At 50.0% G+C, this 21,240-nt stretch overlaps 1 protein-coding gene across 2 annotated transcripts in view; it reads right to left on the reverse strand.

Annotated features, from left to right (window-relative positions):
• NUP214 (nucleoporin 214) overlaps positions 1 to 21,240 on the reverse strand; it is an 81,985-nt gene that overhangs the window by 13,133 nt on the left and 47,612 nt on the right. For both annotated transcript variants that reach the window (XM_045196696.3, XM_024562058.4), the window contains exons 25-31: positions 20,226 to 20,304; positions 18,947 to 19,025; positions 17,009 to 17,099; positions 14,993 to 15,054; positions 12,647 to 14,470; positions 10,890 to 10,960; positions 484 to 640 (exon numbers count right to left, since the gene is read on the reverse strand). In XM_045196696.3, the coding sequence (XP_045052631.2) occupies positions 484 to 640; positions 10,890 to 10,960; positions 12,647 to 14,470; positions 14,993 to 15,054; positions 17,009 to 17,099; positions 18,947 to 19,025; positions 20,226 to 20,304 (2,363 nt within the window). The remainder of the gene's footprint in view (positions 1 to 483; positions 641 to 10,889; positions 10,961 to 12,646; positions 14,471 to 14,992; positions 15,055 to 17,008; positions 17,100 to 18,946; positions 19,026 to 20,225; positions 20,305 to 21,240) is intronic.

Here is a 21,240-nt window from a genome sequence, read left to right on the forward strand (position 1 = left end):
TTTTAAACATTAGCCAGCAGAAGGATACAGCGTCATTTGGAATAAGACAAAAACGTAAGACATGAGAAATAATGCAGGCTTCAACTTTTGGGTGGCATTCCATCGCAGCAGCTGGATTTTAAAGCCAATTCAAAGAGAGGGCTGCACCAATGAAAGCCCCAATGTGCCTCCCGAGCACGCCCGGCTCGCTCCGCTGCCCTAATTTATGCCTGTCTGCTTGCATTCATTTCCAGTCATTTCAATCCTAATTCACTGCGAGCCTCTCCCTGCAGCTCTGGTATCTTTCAGGACTATATAGGACGTTCATTAAAAATCCAAAACCAAAAAACAAGATCAAAACAGATCACACTGCTTCGGGGCAGATATTTTAAATGGGCCTTCAAGACCTTTCCTTTCCACACTTGTCACCGAAGCGCTAATAATACCACAAGGATGGCAGTGGCATTAGGGGGCGGAGGGACTGGGAAAACTTGCTCAACTTACTCGAGGCGGCTGTAGATCCGAAGCCCCCGCTGGCCGAGCTGAATGGGTTTTTGTTGGCTGCATCCTGGCTGGGTTTCCCTCCGAGGCCACTGAAGAAACCTCCCCCTCTCGCAGTGTTTCCAGACCCAAACACGCTTCCACTGGAAGACGAGGGTTGCTGAAGAACAAAAGGGGCAGGAAGCGAGATAGGGTGAGAGGCCACATCCGAGGACAGGAGGCGCGCACAGCCGGCACACAGGGAAAAGGCGGGGAGGCCTGGTTAGTTCTGGAATGGGTGCACTCACAACCACAAGGAGGCCAGGCTCTGCACAGGGCCTTCTGACACGCCCGAAGCGCCCAGCTAGTCCACGTGCGCGGTCCTCTGAAACCTGGCTTACGGCGGGCGGGAACTCTCAATGTCGCGCAGCCCTGCTGCCTGCGGTCTCTGCTGACACGATGCCAAGGGCAAGAAAACCGACCCCTCAAGAGTTCCCCCAGTGAAGGAGCATAAAAACACCTCTAGGCTATTACGAGCACCTCTTATTTTGATCCCCTTGTCTTTGGCTGAACTCATGAGCAACTGCTGATAAGTAAGTGACTTACACGTCTTTTCTCCCAACACGTGTGCTCTTACTTCCCAATGACTTTGCCAGTACTGCAGAAAGCAGCTCAAATCAGCTCCATCGTTGAAATGATGACCACCGCTGAATCCTGTCCATGTTTGCAAACGGATGTAGCTAACTTAGGGTGCATGATGACATCACACACTGTGTGTCTAGAAGTTGGTTCCAGAAGGAAGGCCAGTGCTAGGTCGGAAGGACCGTGAACATCAGAGTTAAGTGTGAGACAGTCTCCTTGGCTGATCGTGTAGAATAAGACACTTCCAGAAACGGGTCGCTGTCCAACTTTCAGGAGCCCCCTTCAAAGGGGGGCAGAGTGGTGCAGAAGCCCCTTTTCTGTACAACGGGGACAATAACCCACCTACCTCGACAGGCTGAGTGAGTGAAACGTGCTAGGGAGTGCTGTGCATTGCAGAACTGTGTCTGAGATATAATCCCACGCTCAGAAACGGCTGCTGTTCAGTTTGTGAACGACGACGATAACGGACCAGCGATCCAGCACTTTCTATGTGCCAGGCACTCCCTGAGCACTTGAACTTTTTTAAAAAAAGAATGCATTTGTTTTTAGAGAGAGGGGAAGGGAGGGAGAAAGAGACGGAGAGAAATATCAGTGTGTGGTTGCCTCTCTCACGCCCCCTACTGGGGACCTGGCCCACAACCCAGGCACATGCCCTGACTGGGAATCAAATCGGCGTCCCTTTGGTTTGCAGCCCGTGCTCAGCATTTGAACATCATTTAATCCCTGCGAAGTCAACCTCCAGGGGTCCACCTCAGAAACATGGCCAGCGTGCTCCTGCCTGTGCGGGTGCACAGCCGCACCCTGGTCTAAGCCCCCTGCCCCCACTTTCCACCTGGACTCCACTACGCAACCGACGCTCTGCCTCCACGACCACCTGTGTTCAACAGCGGCCAGGATGACACTTGCGCAGGGCAGTCACGTCACTCCTGCTTAAAGACTCCACCCGAGACTCTGCGGGCCCTGGTCCCCGTCCACCTGATGCCATCTTTCATCCCCCCACTCGGCACAGCCACATCCCTCTTTTATACCTGAAAACAAGCCAATTTTTACTGGGGGGCAATGTACTCCATGCACCTGCTTGTCTCTCTCACTTTTCCTTTTCCTTAAACTTTAGCAACCAACAGTAACAGTTTACTACCACCATTTACTAATGAGTAACAGCTTTTCAAAGCATGGAACCCAGTGCAATCACAGCTGCCTAGACTTTGGTAACTAGTAAACTGGCTTCGAAAGGAAGACGTGACAACTGGTGCATGCGTGTAGAAAACACCATTTTTTAGCTGGCTGCCGCGAGTGACCCTGGAATACTGCTGATGTATGGACGGTTCTGCCCTTCAAAAAAGTAGCAGCTTCAGACGGTTTCATCTAACCTGAAAAATAAAGGGTACCCTAGAAATGAAAGACCATGTTACTGAAGTGAAAGTGTATTGGTGGTTATTACATCCTCATAAATGGGTTAGAGGAAATACCACTTATTTTAATTGCCATAAACAATTGCTTTTAAAACTTTAATTTATGGGCCCTGGCTGGTGTGGCTCAGTGGACTGAGCGCTGGTCTTCTAACCAAAAGGTCAACGGTTTGATTCCCAGTCAGGGCACATGCCTGGGTTGTGGGCCAGGTCCCAGGTTGGGGGTGTGTGAGAAGAAACCACACATTGATGTTTCTCTCCCCCTCTCTCCCATCCTTCCCCTCTCTATAAAAGATGAATAAAATATTAAAAAAAACTTTAATTTAGGGAAATCTCAAACACGCACAAAATTTAGACAGAAGAGCACAAGCACCCTCTACATACCCATCACCCGGCTTCAAGAACTAGCTCACGGCCACTTGCGTTTATATCCCCATTTACTTCCTCGCAGCCACCGGTTTTCCTAAGTAAATCTCTAGAATACAAACCATACTACCGTCATGTCTACAAAACTAACAATTCCTTAACATCACTGACTAGGGAGTTAGTGTTCAAGATCCAGCGTTATAATATTGGCAAATAAAAATCTGAGTCTCATCAGGCCTCCGGACCCAGGCAGCACCCCCATGGCCGGAAGCAGCCGGGGTGGAGAAGCATGCTGGGTTGTGGGGTCTGTCCCCGGGGGCAGCCAACACCCAGACCACAGGGAACTCTCTAGGACAAAGGACCTGCTCTGCTTGACTGACTGGGGAGGAAAGCTAAAAGCAAAAGAGACAGAGGTCTATGGCGTCTCATCTTTACAAAGCGACACCAGAGACCCTTGAACCAGTCTCAGTGTGTGAACCTGATGTGACCCTAATTCAGAGAAACAAATGTAAAAAGAGGTGTTTATGAGACTGCTTCAGCAAGGCATTTCCTAAATATCTAACCTAGATCATGCTGCCTCATTAATCATCCCGCTTTATTCTTTTCTTAGTAGTTCCAACGACCTGAAATTAAATCGTGCTAATAAAGACTGACTCCCTCCTTCAAGCAGACACTTCGATCTGCCTTACTCACCACTGAATTCCTGCATGAATGAGTAGTTTGGATGGTTCTGGTTCTGTAATTTGCTAGCTAAGTACTGTCATTTTAACAATATTAAATCTTCTGATGCATGAACATGGGACGTCCTCCTATTCATTTAGATGATCTGGAATTCCTCTGAACGTTTTCTAGTATTCAGAGTGTATGTTTTACACTTCTTTTGTTAAACTTACTCCTAAGTATTTTACTTATTGATGCTATTAAAAATGAAATTTTCTTAATATAATTTTTAGATGGCTTAATGCAAATATATGGAAAACACTGATTTTATATACTGATCTCGTGCCCTGCAAACCTGGGGAGCCCATGTACTAGCCCTCATGGTTTTGCGCTGGATCCCTCAGGGTTGCCACGATAAAGCTATCTGCAGCTATGGTTTTACTCCTTCCTCTCCAACCCGGATGCCTCTGACTTCACTTCATTCTCTCGCCGAGCTGACCAGGCCGGAACCAGCACATTCCCTGGAGAGTCACTGCAGTTGCTGCGGTCACTCTTCCCTTTCTGCGGCTGGGCGGCCCTCCACGGGACGAGGGGCCCGCGTTTCCGGCCACCCTAAACAAAGCTGCCGTGGATGATCTTACAGAAGTCTTTTTGTGGCCACGCATTTTCTTTTCTTTTGGGCAAATACCTGGGACTGGACTTGCTAACCCACAAAGTCAGTGTATGTTCAATGAATTAGGTAACTGCCAAGTGCTGTTGCAGAACGGCCGCGCCGTCTCACACTCCCACAGCCACACGTGCAGAGACCCCGCTGCTCCAGAGCAGTGATTTTCAACTTCTCCCACCTCCTGGCACAAACTAATTAATTACTAGGGTTCCTGGGGACACCAAAACACCTGTATCTTTTGCTGACCAAAAATATAATCTTGATTCGTTCACACGGGCAGCTATTGTTGCGCTGGCTGTTGTCACCGTTTTACCTGACAGCCCGAGGGAAACGTGGTTGCAGCCCAACTACACCGTCGGGTGCTGCACGTTTTAGCAATCCCTGCGGCGCACCGGCTCAAAACCGCTGTCTAGGTCCCTCCCACGTTTGGCTGTTGCAGCGGGTGTACGCAGCATCTTGCTGGGGTTACAATCCGCTTGCCTCTGATGACTAACCAGTTGAGCCGGCTCTCCCGTGCTTACTGAGCTCGCACAGCCTCTCCTGTCACGCATCTGTCCACGCACTTCATTTACTTTCTAAACTGGGCTGTCCTTCCATTTTTGATTCATAGGAGCTGTTTATACAGGGAGGGGCAAAAGTAGGCTTCCAGTTGTTCATATGGAACATAATAAATAAATAGTAATACCAGAATAAACTCTGGCGTACTGGGCCACGCACACCTACTTTTTCGCCCCACACTGTCTACTGTAGACAGAAGCCCTTCGGTTCAATGTGTTATAAATATCTCCTCCCAGTCTGTGCCGTGCCTTTTCGTCTTGTAACAAGCCTCTTGATGAGCACTAGTTTGTAATTTTAATGAAGTCCAGTTTTTCAATTTTCTTGTTTTATGGTTAGTGCTTTCTGTGTCCTAAGAAATTGCTGCCTTCCCTGTGGCTGCTGACACTCTGGGGTAGGCAGCTCTTTGATTGGAGGGCTGCAGGAGGTCCGGTGCGCCTCTGGCCTGCACCCACTAGCTGCCAGTAGAATCCCCCACTCACAAGGACCAAGCATGTCTCCAGACATGTGACTGTGAGATTACCCTGGGGGACAAAACCGACGTGGGCTAACAAGCGCTGGTCTACTCCAAGGTAGCAAAGATATTTTACGTTAAGATTCCTCTTTTGCCCTGACTGGTGTGGCTCGGTTGGCTGGGCATCATTCCACAGAGTGAAAGGCCGCCGGTTCAATTTCCGGTCAGGGCACACGCCCAGGTTGCGGGTTTGGTCTTCGGTTGGGGTGTGTGCAAAAGGCAACCGATTGATGTTTCCCTTCCTCTCTTTCTCCCTCCCTTCCCTTCTCTCTAAATGTAAATAAATTAAATCTAAAAAAAATTTCCTCTTTTAACATCTGGTTTTCAGAAGGTTAACCCTTCAGATGTGTCCAGTTGTGGTTTTCTAGTGTTTATTCTGAGTTTCTTAGATCTGTGGATGCCCGTTTATCAACAAATTTGAAAAAGATTGGCCAGTTTTTTCACGTAATTTTTTTCTACCTCATTCTGTCCCCTCTCTTTCTGGGACTCTGACTACAAATACAGTGGACTGCCTGCTACTGTCGCACACGTCACTGATGATCTGCCTTTGCCCCCACCCCCGTCTCTGAGCTTCATTTTGGTTACCTTCTTTCGACATGTGTTCAAGCTCCCTGTTCTCTGAGGCACTCACTCTGCTGTGTCCTGTCTAATCATTTCTTATTCCAGATACTGGATTTTAGCTTCGGATACAGATCAGAACTTGTAATTCCCATTTGTTTGCTGATTCCTTATCAACCATTCCTACGTTTTCTTGCAAGTCCTTGAGCACAACAGTTACTCTGAAGTGTCCGTCTGACAGTTCCAATATCTGGGTCATCTAGACGTTGCTTTCTGCTGATTTCCAAAATATGATCGTGAGGTGCCCTTTTGTTTTCACTCCTTCACATGTTACTCACGGTTACACAGCTATTCGGGGGGGCATATACTGGTCTCGGTACATGAAGGAACAGTTGTACGGTGACTGAAGAATGCCTACCGTTTTCTCCAGACTGGGGGCCTCTCCCTCGTCTGTACCCTGAAGTGAGGAGGCGATCACTCGGGCTGCTCCGGGAGGTGGATGGGAACTGAGGCACCAACCTACTGTCTTTGCTTTGGGTTTAGTTTAAGTTATTTGTCTATGTGTTTGAGGCAGCCGGGCTACCTTGGGACTCAAAAGTTCCCGGCAACAGGAGATTGCAAGACCGCAAGCTCTTTCGTTTCTCAGTCCTGCCCTTACTTCCTTTTTCTTAGCAAAAGCTGGGAGGGGGGCGGGGCCAGGGCGGTGGTGGACTGGGAGGATTTTTACACCGAACAAATTACTGTTACATTATGTGCAAGGCTTTCAGACCCCAATTTGTCGTTGTTGTTTTTACAACAGCTTTATTGGGATATAATGCATATCCCACAAAACTGATTTAAAGTAAAAACTTCAGTGGTTTTTGGTATCTACATGTTTAAATTTACATACATAAAAAACATAAAATGTGCCATTTTACCCATTTTGAGGTACACACCTCGGTGGCACTAATTCTAGTCACAGTGTTGTGCTACTACCACCGCCATCTATTTCCAAAACCTTTTCGTCACCGCAACCAGAATTCCGTGACCAGTGAGCAATCGCAGCCCCAGTGCCTCCTCCGCCTGGCCGCTGGTAGGTGCTCATTTAATTTTTGGCTCTATGAATTTACCTATTCTTCTTGTTTTTTTAAGAGTTTATTTATTTTTAGAGAGGAGGAAGGGAGAAAGAGAGGGAGAGAAACATCAATGTGTGGTTGCCTCTTGAGTGCCCCCAACTGATGACCTGGTCTGGAACCCAGGCACGTGCCCTCACTGAGAATCAAACCGGCCAACTGTTTGGTTCACAGGCCGGGACTCAATCCACTGAGCCACACCAGCCACAGCCTATTCTTCTTGTTTTGAAAATAACTTTTGAACCTCCTTTGTCTTTATTTTTTACTGTGGCAAATGTATGTGACGTAAAACTCACCACTTCGAGAGTGCGGCTCCTGGGCATTAAGCAGCCTCAGTGCTGTGCAGCCATCGCCACCACCCTTTTCTAGGACTTCCTCATCATCTCAAACAAAAACCCTACACTTCTGCATCTGTGCGGTTTTAATATCTATTACTAACTAACTTGAATATGTTATCAGTCCCTGGCTATCCGCCCCATTTCTAACTTTTGTAAAACAGTTGCCGTAAAATACACACAAAGCTGACCATTTTAAGTATTTTAAATGCACGGTTCGGTGGCAGTGAGTACATTCACAGTGTTGTGTGACCGCTGCTGCCCTCTTTAATGAAGTCCTCGCCAACTTCCTTTCTGTCATCTTTACTCAGTCCACACATTTCCTGCACAGAGAGCCCAGTGAGTTCTGACGTAAGACTGTTTATGGCGTTCGAGGTGCACCACACTTGACCACGTTAGCACTTCAGAAGGCTCCTTTGCACCCCACTTTTCACGCCCTGGGGGGCAGCCACTACTGTGATTTCTATATCACAGGCTGCCTTGGCCAGTGCCTGTGCCGTCTCCTTAGGCAAACGCAGCCCCACAGCAGCGCTCTCGTGTCTGGCCGCTTCACTGAGCACTGGGCCCACGGCACCCACCCGTCTGGTTCTGCACAGGTGCGGGGCACTTCACTCGCCGCTCCAAAGTGCTCCGCGCATAAGCACACCGAGCCACCTCACCTCCTCCCCAGCCGGTAAGCGCCTGGGTTGTTTCCCGTGTTCAGCTGTTAGGAACAAAGTGCTCGGGACACCCTAACCCACTTCCTCGGAACACAGGTGCTGGTTTCTTCTGTCGCCTCCACATCTAGAAGTGGACTTGCTGGACCAACAGGAATTTTGTCTCTCCAGTCTTGATCCCACTGGACAATTTTCAAAGGCGAATTTACTCCCCCCCGTGAGCAATGTGTGGGTGTTCCTCCATTCTCCATCCTCACCAACACTGGGTATTAGTAGCCCTTACAATGTTAGCTGTTTTGGTGGGGGTGCAGTTATCTTTTCTTTTTGATTTGGACTGTTTATATTTTCTGAATACGATTACTCTTTTGGTCCTATACGCTACAACTTTCCTATTTCATGGCTCATTTTACCCTAAAATTAAGAAAGCTGTGATTTTAACGAGATCAAGTTTTCCTTCTGCCTGAATATCCGTCAGAATTTCCTTCAGGCCTCCTCGGCAAAATTCTCTCAGTGTCCATCCGGAAAACACCTTGCTCACGCTCTGCAAAAATAGTTTCTGCGGGGGTTAGAGATTTCGGGATGGCAGGCGTCTCTGGCTTTCAGTGCCACTGCCAAGAAGTGGAATGTCAGTCTGGCTACAACCCTTTTTTCTCCAGGTACTTTTAATGTTTCATCTTCCTAGTCCTGCAGTTTCACTATGGCAGGTCTGGGACTCGACTTCCTTTTACACATTCTGTGTGGCATTTGTTGGACTTCTGAATCTGTGGCACCCTCTTTTCTATTGCTTTGGGAAACTTCTGTCTTTGTCGCTTCTTATATTGCCACACACTCTTTCTCTCGCTTCTCCTTCTGCTTAAATGTATGTTGGATTCCCCCTTTTAGGACTTTTGCACCTTCCATGAGGCTCCAGATAACTTAATCTGAACTGGTTTCTAGTTCAAGGTTCAGCCAACTATATTCGATGGGTCAAATCCAGCCTTCTGGTTTTGCAAATAAAGTTTTATGAAGTATAACCAGGCCCTGAGAGTCTAAAATGTTTCCTATCTGGCTCTTCACAGAAAAAGTTTGCTGATCCTTGGCCTAGTATATGACTGTTCTCTTCACCTGGGTCTAATCTGGTCATATAAAATTTTAGCTATTATATTTTTCTACAAGATCTATTTGGTTCTTTTTCAAAGCTGCTATGACACTTCTTGTAATTTCCTATTTTTTACTGGCATTTTCAAGTTTGTCTTTTACTTCTTCTAAATGTGTAAAGCACAGCTGTTTCACAGGCCAGGACAGTGATCTCCGACCAGCGAGCTGCCAGAGTGTTAAGACACGCAACCCTGCCCGTGCAGTCAGGGCACCGAGCCTTTCCCCCAGACTGTCAGGCTGGGAACGACCACAGCCAGCACACAACAGCCGTCTGCTGTGAATCATACCTATTTTTTTGGTCTGACTGGCAAATCCACACTTTTTAGTGTGCTACAGAATTTTGGTAGTGAGGTTACTGTGCAGAAGAAGGAGGCTGGAAAATGGCTGCTCTGGGGCGTCTTTGTGCGCCCCATGTCTGTCCTGGCTCTTGATCATGGTTCCTGGGTTCCCTTTGTGACTAATTTAGGCCTGGGAATCAATGTCCTTAAAAATGACCTGAGGTGGAAAAGAACACAGCCAATAACAGAGTAGCGAGTTTCCATGGTGATGGACGGTTCCTAGACTGAGCGTGGCGAGCACATGGTAAGACAGATAGATGTGGAATCACTGTGCTGGATACCTGAAACCAGTGCTGCACGCGAGCTGCACTTTAACAGAGCTCATTATCTGAGGCTGAGAGTACAGGTGCTGTTCTTCAGTGCCTGCTGCTCTGGCCTGGCAGCTGCAGACCCCACCTCCCGGGATGGCGTCGGGCCACACAGGCAGGCTGAGGCCGGGGCGTCCGGAGCCCCGGCTCATCGTGGGGAGGACTGCTCCCTTTGTGCGTATCTTGGATAGTGATTTCTGCTGCTTGGCCCTTCCACGTTATTAAAACAGGAAATTCCAATCTTCTCAGATTAGTAGACGCTTTCAGGGCAAACTTGGGTTCTGTGCTCCATCGCCGCCATAGGTCCCCATTTTCCTTGTGATTCGGCTTGGCAAACTACCTTGTCAGTCCATGAGCGCTTTTAACAACTCTGGTCTCATGTTTTATCCAGCGCTTTTAGCTGTGCTCAGCGGTGAACTGGGTTTGAAAGGTCTAACCCCCATCACCGGAAATCGGAGATCAGAAGTTTCATTTCTGTCTGCCTAGGATCACCGGCGCGGTGCCCATCTTCAAAGGAGAGAGATGCCGAAGGAAATCTCTTCCTGAAGATGTACAAAAACAAATAACACGCCTTGTACTTCACTAACTGGTGGACAAATACCAATTCCACCTTCAGAAAGTCACAGTCACTTCCGGCAGGTTGGAGCACCTCTCTTCAGAAGGACTTCTCATGGGTTACTAAGACCTAACAGGGGCAACCTGTGGGTCCTCGGGGTCCTCATCAGTCTAATGGGGACCCTGACGGCACCTGCCTTACACAAGTACTATGACGACAGGAGTCAACTTGCACAAAGCACTTAAAACCACGCCCAGCACATAGATAACCACTAGCTATGCAAAATCAAATAGCTCGGGTCACCAAAAGGAGTCCCTGGTTTCTTGCATATTCTTCTTTTAGTTTAAATAACCACTTAAAAAGGTAACAACCATTCTTAGCTCAATGATCTTTAACAAAAAAAAGAAAGAGGAGCGATTAGCCCATGGGCCGTAGCGCGCCAAAGGCTGACGGAGGCCAGGCAGGGCGCTGTTAAAGAAGGGTCAGCGCGGTAGTGATCCTCTCGGATGGGAGGCTGAGGCGAGGCGCACCACACAAACCGATTCCAGCGTGTGCAGGGACTACGCGGGCGAGTCTGAGAGATGTCGCTGTGAACACAGCCCCACGTCCATGCTTACCTGGCCAAAGACTGTTCCCCCAGTACTGGCGGCTTGACCAAACAAAGAACCAGTATTACCAGACCCAAAACCTGTAAAATAAAAGGAGAACAAGAGTTTAACTTGGGCGAGTCTATTACAACATCAAAGGTTTTTTTTAATGGCTGCAAGACATGTTAAGATACCGCACAATAAACCAACCCATGAATAAAATCTGCCTCCCTATCTAGGAAATCGAAAAACATCATGAGTAAATAAAGATATTTGTGCATTGTTAACACTTTATCATCGTATGAATCCCAAAGCCTCAAGGACTGAATCCTGTCTCCTGCCATACCCGAGGGGTTGGGGACCAGGGGGTGTATCCTGGGAGGAGCTGTGCCCCGTACTTCCAGCTGCCAAGAGGTCTTTCCAACGACTGCCACGCACATGTCTATGCCCTGGCTCCCTCTGATCTCCCAGACCAGACTTTCAGGGTAGCCTGTCCTTCTTCAACATGGCACACCACGGGTGAGGTGCTGGGCGCAACAGGGCTGGGAAGACCAGGCCAGCCCTGTGGTACAGTAAGAGCCCCACCCGACGAAGCTGGGAGGCAGGAGTTCCAGCCTCCTTTCCCCGTTGCTAGGCTAGGGAGGGGAGCTCAGCCAGGGCTGGAGTGACAGCTCAGGGGCCTTTCCACAGCTACTGTAGGAGACGGCTTCTAATTATGATAGAATAGTCCGACTGTATGTGTGTAGGAGGGACCCTCAGGTTTTGACTGAACAAAGGATGCCGTAGAGAGAGGGCTGAATGTCCTACTCCTTGAGACTCACAAGGCCTCCCTCTGTCCTCCCTCTAGGCCAAGTCACTGGTGCCAGCAGACCTGACTCTTCCCAGGCCGGCAGGCGGGCCTCAAGGCCGTCTCTTACCCCATGTCCTTGGAGCCAAACTCAGTGGGAGCTGAACAAACGTTTGTTGAAGGAAGGAAAGGATTTCCTTTCTAATAAGTGAGGAACCATTTTCAAATAAGTTGTCACCAAGGGAATGAATTAGCAGTTACGCGGAATCTTGTCCACCACGAAATCAATAATCTCGTTTCCCCCCTCCCCGACTCGTCTGCAGAAGAAACGCCTTTCATAAGCTAGCCATCAGAAAGTGAGCCTTAGAAAACAGATTTCAAATGGTTCTGTTGCAAAATTTTAGAAGTAAAAGGAGCTGCTAAAATTGGATATGCAACAGGGAAGATTACATTTTAATTTTTAAAAAAGTAAAATGTAAAGATTTCATCTTTGTTTTTAAATTACAACACTGAAAATCGAAAGACCAAACTTCCCAAATGTCGGTATCTGTCCCTCCAGCCAGCAAGATGGCGTCGGAGGAGACAGAAAATGCCGGCAGGGCTGTGGCCAGGCGCTCGGGGTGCAGCTCTGGTCTGCGAGCTCGCAGTGGTGACAGATTGGCCATCCTGTGGCTGGATGGCTTTGCACACAACGACCTCTAAAGTGCCTTCTGAATTAAGACTTTCCTATTTAAGACTCATTCATCACTCGTCATGATCTTAATTTCTGCCATGAAATCAGCACCCTGGTGGCCAGGAGAGCGGAGGGCTTGCTGAAGAAAGCGGGACGAGCCTGCAGTGATGCGGCCAAAGAACTCCTGGGACTGTCAGCACTTTTTACATTCCCTTCGAGTTTACAGTCATTCGTGTTTCCCCCTTAATTATGGCAGTAACACTGGCTTGTTACAAATGTTTCAAGTTTCAGAGGGGAACAAGGCAGAAACCTTCCAAAAATGCTCACCTGAAGACTGACAAAAGCTGAACCCCGAGGATGATGCTGTGGTGGTGGCGGCTGAGGCACCACCGAACACAGAGCCCCCCTGCCCGAAGCCAGGGCTCTGACCGAAGGCAGGGGGGTTGCTCTGGCCAAACACCCCCGCTCCCGTGCTGGCAGACGACTGTCCGAAGGAGAAGGAGCTGGAGCTACTAGAGCCTGAAGAGGCACCGAAGACGTTCCCGCTGGTGGACGTGGATGTGGAGGACACGGACTGGCCGAAGGCAGGTCCGGAGCTGAACCCAGGCTGACTAAAGGAGAAGCTGCTTGCTGGGCTGCCTGTCGACTGCCCGAAGGCTGGGGCCTGCCCGAAGGCCGTCTGCCCGAAGACCCCTGTGGCCGAGGTGCCGAAAGCCGGGCTGCCAAACCCTGAGCTGCTGGCCTGTGGCGTGGCGGTGGCCGTGCTGGCTATGCTGCCTGTCTGCTGCCCAAACAGGCTTGGCGCGGTGCTGGCTGCCACCTGCCCAAACACGGGGGTAGCCGAGGGGGTGGTGGCCGTGCTGCCGGTGAGCTGGCTAAATGCTGAGCTAGAACTGGCAGCAGGTGGTTGGGTAAAAACAGAAGAGCCAGAAGTGACAGTCCCAAACACTGCTGTGTCTGCAGCTGGGCTCGGGGCAACACTGGCAACAGTGCTGGTGGCTGTGGGGGCACTTGATGTTTCTGCTGTCACAGGGCCTGCACTTGGGGTTGTGGCTGCTGTGACAGCAGTCTGCCCAGGCACTGAAAGGGAGGAAGCAGGAGGGGCTGCCTCTGCCTTGATGTCAGGGACCCCAGTGGCTGCTGGCGTGGCCTCTGCAGAAGGTGCTAGGGGACTGGTACTTGTCACTGCGGTGCCAGGGCTGCTGCCCGCGGGCTGGGCAGGCGCAGGCTCTTTCTTAATGGAATCCGGAGTTTGCAGAGGAGCCTGGGGAAGCGGGGCTGACTGCTGTGGCCCTAGAAACGAGGCTGTTGATGCTGAGACCTCACTGTTGCCTGGCTTCTCGGGCAAAGGTGATGATATCGCCTCCTCTGTGCCTTTAGTAGAGGATGCAGGTAGGATAGGAGCAGGTGCTGAACTCAGGAGGCCACCAAATGACATCATGGGGAATGATGTGGGATGGGGAGTGGCAGTGGTGGCTGATGGTTGGGCAGACGGGGACGCTGTACTACTCGTCTGCTGGCTTCCAAATGAAAAACTAGTCTTGCTACCACTCAGAGATATGCCACTGAAACCCAGGGGCCCAGAGGTCCCCACACTGGTGAGGGGCAGATTGCTAAAGACACCTGTCGAGGGCCCACTTGTGCTTGTGCTGGCAGTTGGCGCTGCTGTGCTGGCAGCCCCAGAGGAGGTCACGGGAAGCTCCGCAGGCTTGCCTATGGTGGGAGGGCCAGTGAAGTTAAACCCGGAGGGGACAAGGGGAGTCTTGGTAGGCTGTGCACTAGTCAGGCTTGCGGACACAGCCTTACTGGCTGGCTTTGTGGAATCATCTGCTTGGCCAACCCGCAGTCCTGAGAAACTGCCGAGAGTCTCACCAGCTGAAGAACTTGGAAACAGAAGGTCTCCCAACTTGGATGGCGGAGTTTCCAGCTTGCCTGGAGGGGTGCAGACAGTGATCCCAGAAGGTGCCGCAGGCCTGCTGCTTGATGCAGCAGGCTCTCCCGGAGGGGCAGGGGCAGCTCCAGGGGTTTGTGATGCTGTTGTCACCACTGAGGGAGATGAGTTTTCAGAAATGGTCTCGGGTAAAGGTTTGCCTCCCCCGCCGAACGAGAACGTGTCCAGCTGGCTTGGCTCTTCAGCTGGGGGTGCTGCCCCTAGTAAGATAAAGAAAGTAGGAAATGGGATGGGAGTAGCAGAATACGGCCGTCACACCTCCACTGACTATTTCTGAGCCGAAGCCTCTCCCGACACAGGCAGGGGCGGCTGCTGCCGGCGGCATCTGCTCCGGGGAGGGCAGATGTGTGCTCCTCCACGGGGCCGCTCGCCGTCCGAGGCATCTCACTGATGGAAAGCACAGGTGTTCTTCCTATGACCATTACGTCACGACACCTATGCCATCTCTGTAACACAGACAATTAACTTACCGCCTCAAAAGAGAAATAAAAGGAGGCGGTGTCTGCCCTTATTTTCCCCTGCGTGTGCTTTTCTTGGTGACATTCTTGGCACAGTGCTGGTTTATGGACCAGCCTATTCGAATGGATGATATCAACACTAAATTTACGGCAAATACTTTAAGCAAGACTCAGCAGCAAGTAAAATGCCACCACATCTGCATAAAAACCCCAGCACTTGTTTAGGGGAAAGACAAAAGCAATGCTGTGTGACAGGGACCGTACCTTGTGCACCAGTGAAATTAGAGGACGGTGTTGGTGTGATTATCCCAAAATTGAAGCCAGTCCTAGGAGAGAAAGAAGAGAGGGTGACTACCAAGGCACCACACCGCCCTTGTGAAATGACATTTTGCAGTGCATCACGCAGTCTGCTCTGCGGGAACGTACAATCCAGTAGCTAACAAAAGAGCAAAAGCACGCATCTGCGAGGCAGTCAGGCAGTCCATGCCCTCTCCGCCGGCAGGGGCGACCTATGGGGAGTCAGCGGGGAGCAGTGGCTGAGAAGGCTGTGGAGGTGCGGCCGGGCTTTCCCAGGTGGAGGCCGGGGTGGGGACCTACTCCAAGGAGGGCAGAGGAGCAGAAGTGGAAACACACAGCCATGTCCATGTGGGAATGGTGGCTGGAGCAGATGACCCGCCTAGCAAGGGAGACGGGACAGGTGGGTTAGGGAGAAGCTCTCATAACCCACCAACCGTCCAGGGCTTGTCAGGAGGGCAGCAGGCTACCAGGGGAGTCGGCGGGGAGCTTGACACAGATGCCACTGCCCCGCCGTTCGCACACGACTCTTGGCTGTGGGCCTGGAGGGTTCGGTTCGAACCCCCTCTGACTCCTTTCACCTCCCCTGCCCTCTGCACACTTCCTTTGCACTAGGACACAGACATCCCAGCCGAGGAGAAAATTCAGCCCAAGTGTCAGCAGAACAGACCCGTTATTGTGATAAAAGCTCAAATAGCAAATTTAAATTGATGCAACTTTAAAATGCAAGGGACCCAGCATGTCAAATGTAGTTAAGTAATGCAAGAGTTTAGATTATTTTTTTACCCATCATGGCCTTCATCAAATGGACAAAAACCATCTAAAATGATGTGTTAAATGGTTTATAATATTTAAGAAAAACTCTTTTTCTTTGCCTCCACCTTGGTGAAGAAATTTTATTTAATGCAGGTAAGCCATTAACCCAAACCTCTTTAGCTTATTTTAAAAGTGGGAAAAAGAGTATCAGTTCATAGAAGTAAAGATTAATCACGAGCATTTGTGAAAGATGCACTAACTCCTGGCACTGACCTACTCTTTAAAATTTGCTCTGGAGTATGCTTGGGACGTACGGGGTCCGGCACAAGTAACACCCCCTCTTTATTGCAAACTCATCAGCACGTCATTCTGTAACATGACAGGAGCACACTCAGGCACACTGTATGACATTTTAGGTGAAATGTTCAAACAGCTGTCCATCTCGTGTGAGACAGTCACGTACCAACCACACGCAAGCAGGCGTTACTTCTGCCGGACCCTGCATAAAACATAACAATTCACAGTAAAGAGAAAGTAATATAATTTTCCCTCTGAAATCCTAACATCCTCTTTTCTCTTAATGTGTTAGGCCTGAAAATGCTCAAAGAGCATTTTTGTAACATCAGAGAAAAGAGCGTGGTCAGTGTGATTCCAATTGACTGAAAGAGCTTAAGAGGCTTTTCCAATGGGACCGAACGCACAACCCTTCAATGGCAAAAAGGCTTCGGGCGGGTCTGCATCTCAGCAGCACGGAGTCCACCTTCACCTGTGAAGGAAGAGGATGCAGGCGGCTCCCAGAGGTGCTGGCCTGCGCCTGCTCCCTCCGGGGTAATGCCGAGCCTTCCCTCACAAGTTTGGAGAGTGTGCCTCTCTGTGCAGGAAAGCCAGTCCAAATGTCACGTCTACCCCGAACGGTGCCAGAACGAAACTACTTCAGTATGACAGACCAGACCAACTGAACAATGACACAGGCCCATGAGCCAAAGACAATGAGGCTTATTCTAAAAGCCAAAACAGCACGGAACAACATGTGAACACCCGAACTGAAAAGGGGAAACAGACTTACAGCAGGGCGCCAGGCTACTGCCACTGCCATCGGGTGTGTGCCCGCAGCGGTAAGAACTCCGGGCTGGCGCGCGTTTAACGAGCGTCGCACTGACTGTAGGATTTGGGGAAGCCGTCTATTTAGGCTGCTAGCGAAGTGCCACAAAATGTAAGTTCGTTACTAACCCGGATGAAGAAAAGGAGAAAGTCTTGCTGAACTGCCCAACTGCAGATGGGGTGGAAGTCACAGCAGTTTCTACCTTGGTCGCCCCTGGCCCTGAAATTGGGGGAAAAAACAAGAACGTTACAAAAAGACAGTTACAGACACGGTTCACCTTGTGGCTGCGGCAGCTGTGTGGCCTGCGGGCCGCAGGTGCACTCCATACGGCCACGGGGGGAGGGACAAAGAAGGTATGTCCATGATTAGTTAGTAAGAGAGTTATTTTATAGAGGTTTCAGATACGCTTTCTAAAATAAATTTTTGGCAAATTCTTAAATAGTATTTCTCGGGACAATTGTCCTCCCCCGGAAAAGCCCTTTTCTTTTGACGATCCAGCAAGTGAGTACCTAACAAGTAAACACCCAGCAGCAGAAGGGAGTGTTTCTCTGCTGCCTCTACATGGTCTCGAAGCTTCTCTGCAAGTCACGCTGTGTAAGACATTGTGAAGAAAGATCTCTCAGAGGTCACGGACTCTTCATTTTAGTAGTAAGAGAACTCTCCAGTGAAGTCCTTTGAGAAGTCCTCAAAGTTAGGACATAGGATCTTTCAAAAAATTTTTCTAAAATATTAGCCAGAAACGGGAACGAATTTCTTCATGTGTACCCCAGGTGATCCAAAAGCCTTCAGTTCCACTAAAGCTCTCCTTCTAACACAAGGCTTTAGACCCTCGTTGAGAAGTGCGGGTGCCTTCCTCTCACGCGAGGCACAGGTGACAACAGCTGCGCTTCTGCACAACTCCGGACTCTGGAATACAACCTGGGGTTCTTCTGAGGGCAGGTGCTCAGAGGAATATTTAGTGAAGATACTCCCAATGCCCAGGAGAAAGCTTCCGACTGCAGACAAAGTTAGATGAGCGTACGACTGAGGAGAGATTAGGGAACGCAGATTGCTAACATGTGAGGTTAGCATTAGCTTGAAGACCCACTTGAAAACATGAATCAAAATAAAAACTGGCCCTGGCTGGTGTAGCTCAGTGGACTGAGTGCCTGCCTGCCTGCAAAGCAAAGGGTCACCGGTTCAATTCCCAGTCAGGGCACATGCCTGGGTTGTGGGCCAGGTCCCCAGGAGGGGGCACATGAGAGGCGACCACACATGATGTTTCCCTCTCTTTCTCCCTCTCTCCCCCTCTCTCTAACAATAAGGAAATAAAATCTTTAAAAAAATAAAATAAAAATAATAAAAATGAAAACCAGAGTCCAGAGTGTGGTGAAAACGAAGGACTGCGGTCAGCACAGGACCTCTAAAGCAGAAAGTAACGCACGCCACAGAAAGTGGGCGACAGAAAAGGTGGCACCAAGGGGGGCTGCTGAGGAAGAGCCACATTACAATTCGGTTCTACATGGAAGCACGCTCCTGCTTCAAGTCCCCGCGGGCAATGTGGATGCCCGCTGGAAGCACCTATGGTAAAATGAATTTCAGTAAATAATTATGCCTGAGTGCCGGAAGTATGCCAAGTCATGAAATTGTTAATACTGACATCACTCCTACTCTGAGACCTTACACTGTAGGACATCGTTTACTTTTTGTACTTCACCGGCTCTTGAATTGTCATTGTGAGCTGAGAGAAGCTTCCACTCTGTTCAGTAGAGGGAACACAGCCCAATGTCCCAGCCCACTCTCCTCCCACTGACCGTCCAGCGAGGCGGGGGAGGGGGGCGACGCCATGGCTCCTGTTCAGGGGGAGCATCTGAAGGAAGGGCTTCCTACTGCTCTCAAATTCCAGAGGCCTGCAGAGTCGCTGAAGGGGTCACGGATTTCCTGGAGATTCTTCTCCAACCAAGGCCTCGTGACGTCTCTTCACTCGATTTCCTGGGTCAACTGTCGTTGTGACTCAGAACTCTAGTCTATGGTGGGGCTTCTCTCTCTACACCTTCACTGTCTCTCCAGCAGAAATGCAAACTGACCTGAAGCTTTATCGCCAGATGACCACTGACCAGAGGCAGACGTGGGCCCAGACAGCCTGAGGGGGTTTGCCAGCGGCCCCTACAAGAGAGCACAAGCGAAGCGTGTGTGGGAGACCACGAACATCCTTGGGATAACGGACATGTAAAATGACAACGTAGTTTCTGATAAGCCTAGGATTGCATCGAGACTGGGATTTCATTCTGCAAGTGCCAGCAAGGCAGGGCCCTGCCTGACTCGCCCCACGCAGCGCTCTGCACACCAAAGGCACTGGGATATTATCGGGTAGACACATACACAGAGCAGTGCATGAGTGAAATGAGTTTTGGTCCTCAATAAATTTATAACTACCTGAAAAAGCAAACGCTTCGACTTCTCCACCTTCAGTCAATGTTTCTTTACTTTTGTTTGTTGCAACTGACCCCTTATCCTGTGTCCACCAAGGTGAATATGGAAACTTCCAGAAGAATGACCTGATGCTAAATGCTTAAATGCCATTTGAAACCACAGCAAAGTAAGGAACAGAGGGAGCCGTGACTGAGGACTCCCTAATAAGGAGTGGCCTAATAGGCCAGTCCCAATGCTCAGTCTCAACCCCAACCTAAGGCCACGCTTCTCAGAGAGTGATGTAAGAGCGGCAAGGTTTCTGAGATGGTGCGGTCTCCTGTCCGCCGGCCGCTGCAACTTAAGTGCTGACAACATGACCAGTGTTTGGGGGGGGGGTCAGTGTTTATGAGGCAGGAGCCCGAAAGCAGACACAACAAGCATCAGGGATGTGCGAGCTCTGGCAGATGGACCGCAGAGGAAAGCGGGAGGACCGCCCTCCAGACTTGGACACTGGACGGGGCGATGAAACGGGCATGGACGGGAAGCAGCCAGAGGCTTGGGCCGGCTCTGTGTGCCACTCACTGAGCGTGGGTGCCTGCACGCGTCACCCGAGCCTCGGCTTCTCCATTAGGGAGATGCATCTCAACACCCGTCAGCCTGCTGCATGTGGCTGTTGTGTGGGTTGAGCAGAAAGTAACTGCAGCTCCAGATACCCCATGTGAAGATGAGGTATCAGAACAGTGACCCAGGACGACCACATGCAGAACGTCAGGCAGCCTGTGAAGACGATGGGAGGTCCAGACCAGCCTGCTGTACGTCAAGACTGGCGTAAACCATGGGAAAAGCATCACAGGTCTCTGTCACACTTACAGCTCATTTAAAACAAAGTGAGGACTGAAACAGGATTAAGTTATACTGCATGACCGTTAACAAGGCAAAAAGTCAGGAACTTACCTGCTTAGCTTGGTTATTAGTGGCCAGCGGGGTCAGCACGGGGTGAGGGGTTCTGGCTGCAGAGCAGGACCCTGAAGATCTGAAAAGCATAAAGCACACACTCAAGAGAAACACAGTCAGTCCTGGAGCCAACCTTTCGTCCAACAAATACCAATTTGAGGTGGAATATAGATGTCTGGACGGTAACCAGAGTCATTTGACAGTTTTCAGATTGAAGAATACATTCTTTGGCCCTGGCTGGTGTGGCTCAGTGGACTGAGTGCTGGCCTGAGAACCAAAGGGTTGCCGGTTCAATTCCCAGTCAGGGAACATGCCTGGGTTGCAGGGCTGCTCCCAAGTGGGGGTGTGTGAGAGGCAACAACCTCACACTGATGTTTCTCCCCCTCCCTTCCCCTCTCTCTAAAAATAAATAAAATCTTAAAAAAAAAACCCATTCTTTAAATGAATTTAGGTCTTTAACATAAAAGTCAAAGCAGTAGCCTTAACCCTTATTTTCTTCCTGCAACCCTAAAGAAAAGTGCTAATCTGTCTGAAGGTCTCTCTCTTACCTGGAGAGTGAGCCCTCCCCCACCCGGCCCCACACCCTACCCCCAGTTCCCGACCACGTGAGGAAATTCTGATTCTGTTTCCAAGCCTGAGAACACGTTCACGGGACCTACGGGATGCACAGGATCCTCTGCTGCACGTGGCTCTGCGGAATTACTCAGAGCGCCCAGCCTCTCTCAGGACCATCCCCCACAGCCTAGAGCGCAGCAGGCCGCACGCGAGAGGTTCGCACGCACCGCTGGCCCCACGCCCCACCTGCGCCTCTGCTATCAAGGGGAAAGTCAGCCACTGTCTGCAGAAAGAGCTCTCGCCATCTCTCGTCAGCCCTGAACATGATATGCAGAAAGCTATTATTTCAATCAGCATTCAAGTGCTAACGTGAGGGAAGAAAGTCACCAGATTAATGCGACCACCGATGAAAGCTCTACTGGTGGCTCCTGGGAGCAATTCCTCCGGTCGATTTATCTGT

The sequence above is a fragment of the Desmodus rotundus genome, chromosome 1, assembly GCF_022682495.2.
Source record: "Desmodus rotundus isolate HL8 chromosome 1, HLdesRot8A.1, whole genome shotgun sequence".
Taxonomy (NCBI): domain Eukaryota; kingdom Metazoa; phylum Chordata; class Mammalia; order Chiroptera; family Phyllostomidae; genus Desmodus; species Desmodus rotundus.